Raw genomic sequence first — 2,500 nt, 5'->3', positions numbered from 1 at the left:
GACATCTAAAAACAAAATGTATCCTTCTCAACAATTTCTCACTTCATTGATCATTTCTAGTTAGAGACACTTTGTAGTAGAGTAATATTATCTCCATTTAGCATGATCCGACCCAGTCGTTTTCTTGACTTTGTTTTAGAATGAATCTCTTCTGCATCATCTAATATGAGGTTCATATACTCATCAAAACCAATGATACAGCCTTCTATCCACATATTCACTTGCTCATAGAGCCACACCTGAATCCACGATCTATTTTGTAAGTATCTGAAGATGAGGTTGATGGGCTGCACCATAACCTTCTGCACTTTCTGGCCCTGGCCACAGTACGCCATGGTGGAATTTCACAAAGAGCACACCTGCACGCTGCCTCTCCAGCTTACCCCTTTCTAAGCTAGCTGAGATTCTTATATGTATCGCATCAAATGAATCTGGAGACTATTGCCATCTACAAAATACTATTTCTTCTGATCTATGAACATGGGATATCTTTCCATTTATTTGGATCTTCTTTCATTTCTTAAAATATTTTGTAGTTTTTTGCATACAAGTTTTGCATTTATTTTATTTATTTATTTTTTTTGAGACAGGGTCTCACTCCGTTGCCCAAGCTGGAGTGCAATGGCACAAACATGGCTTACTGTAACTCAGCCTCCAGGACTCAAGTGATCCTTCTGCCTCAGCCTCCTGAGTAGCTGGCACAACAGGTGTGTGCCATGCCTGGCTAACTTTTACTTTATTTTATTTATTTTTTTAATTGAGACAGAGCCCCACACTGTCACCCAGGCTGGGGTGCAGTTGCACAATCTTGGCTCACTGCAACCTCTGCCTCCTGGCTTCAAACAATTCTCCTGCCTCAGCCTCCCGAGTAGCTGGGACTAGCCCACCACCATGCCTGGCAATTTTTTTTTTTTTTTTTTTTTTAGTAGAGACAGGGTTTCATCGTGTTGGCCAGGCTGGTTTTGAACTCCTGACCTCAAGTGATCTGTCCACCTCAGCTTCCCAAAGTGCTAAGATTACAGACATGAGCCACTGCACCTGGCCAAACTATTTTTATTTTTACTTTTTGTAGAGGCAGGGTCTTATTACATTGCCCAGGCTGGTCTCAAACTCCTGGGCTGAAGCCATTCTCTCACTTCAGCCATCCAAAGTGCTGGGATTACAGGCAGAAGCCACTGTGCCTGGCCTATTCCTAAGTATTTTGTTCTTTTTTACACTATTATATATGAACTTGTTCTCTTAAGTTTGTTTTTGGAGTGTTCTTTGTTAGTGAATGGAAATACAATTGATCTTTGTATGTTGATTTTATGTCCTGCAACCTCTTCTCAATTCATGTATTGGCTTTAGTGGTGTGTGTGTGTGTGTGTGTGTGTGTGTGTGTGTGTGTGTTCCTTAAAATTTTCTACCCATAAGATCATGTCCTCTGTAAGTAGAAGAGTTTTATTCATTTTAGATGGTTTATCTAAGGGAGGAAAGAATGCTCCTCAAATTGAGATAGACTCTAAGAAGAAAGCAGATACTTTGTAGCTATTACTTTAAATTCAAACTTAGAACTTTTAATTTGTCCAGCTCCATAAGGAGAGCCTTATATAAAATGTGTTTAATCATTTATTAGTTATATCTTTATTTTTCTTGGCAGAAGGAAAAATTAAGGCATAAAGATTTTATATTTTTAAATCATGACTCAGCCATGAGTCAGGAACTGCTTATGTTCAAATCCTGCCTCCTTCATTTATTTTCCTTAACTATTTGTACTTAATTTTCTTACCTTTAAAATGAGAATGATACGATAACCTACTTTTAAGATTGTTATGAAGATTAAATGAGTTCATATACGATTCTTAGTATCTGGCTGTATAAATGTGAGCTGTTGTTGGTATTAGTTGAGCAACAACCAGACCAACTATCTTTCTGTTGCCTTTCTTAGCGACTATGCCAACTTGGAGAAAACTTGGCAGAGTTTATCGTGATGGTAGCTATGACTCATTACTTAATGGCACTCCTCTCTCCTTCTAGTCTCAGTAGGGATCCCAGGGTCAAGGAATAGCAGTAGTTGGAGTAGTCAGATTAGAGTCTCAGTGTAATGGAACCCATATTGCTTGTTGGCAATTATTAAACACCAGAAATAACTGTTTTGTTTGGTTTGGTTTGGTTTTTGGTGTGATTTGGGTTGAGTTTTTTTGTTTTTTGTTTTTTTTTAAGACCGAGTCTCACTCTATCACCAGGCTGGAGTGCAGTGGCGCGATCTCTGCTTACAGCAACCTCCAACTTCCTGGTTCAAGCAATTCTCCTGACTCCGCCTCCCAAGTAGCTGGGGTTACAGGCACATGCCACCGTGTCCATCTTACTTTTGTATTTTTTGTAGAGACAAGGTTTCACCGTGCTGGCCAGGATGGTCTCCATCTCCTGACCTTAGGTGATCCTCCCCCAAAGTACTGGGATTATAGGCGTGAGCCACTGCACCCAGCCCTGTTTTCTGTTTTAACTACTAAAAATACAA

At 39.7% G+C, this 2,500-nt stretch overlaps 1 protein-coding gene across 1 annotated transcript; it reads right to left on the bottom strand.

Annotated features, from left to right (window-relative positions):
• On the bottom strand, positions 1 to 368 carry LOC105723743 (small nuclear ribonucleoprotein E-like). The gene has a single exon (XM_064361270.1). It carries the CDS (start codon positions 333 to 335, stop codon positions 57 to 59), a length of 279 nt encoding a protein of 92 aa, XP_064217340.1. The 5' UTR covers positions 336 to 368; the 3' UTR covers positions 1 to 56.
• Between the last annotated feature and the right edge of the window lie 2,132 nt (positions 369 to 2,500).

The sequence above is a fragment of the Aotus nancymaae genome, unplaced genomic scaffold, assembly GCF_030222135.1.
Source record: "Aotus nancymaae isolate 86718 unplaced genomic scaffold, 86718_ANA_hifiasm-v0.15.2.pri h1tg000041l, whole genome shotgun sequence".
Taxonomy (NCBI): domain Eukaryota; kingdom Metazoa; phylum Chordata; class Mammalia; order Primates; family Aotidae; genus Aotus; species Aotus nancymaae.
Note: the sequence above shows the minus strand (reverse complement) of the source record. Positions and strands in the feature narration are given on the sequence as shown.

Excerpts from the sequence above, each read along its gene's own strand:
- LOC105723743 (XM_064361270.1), bottom strand. The coding sequence starts at position 335 with ATGGCGTACTGTGGCCAGGGCCAGAAAGTGCAGAAGGTTATGGTGCAG.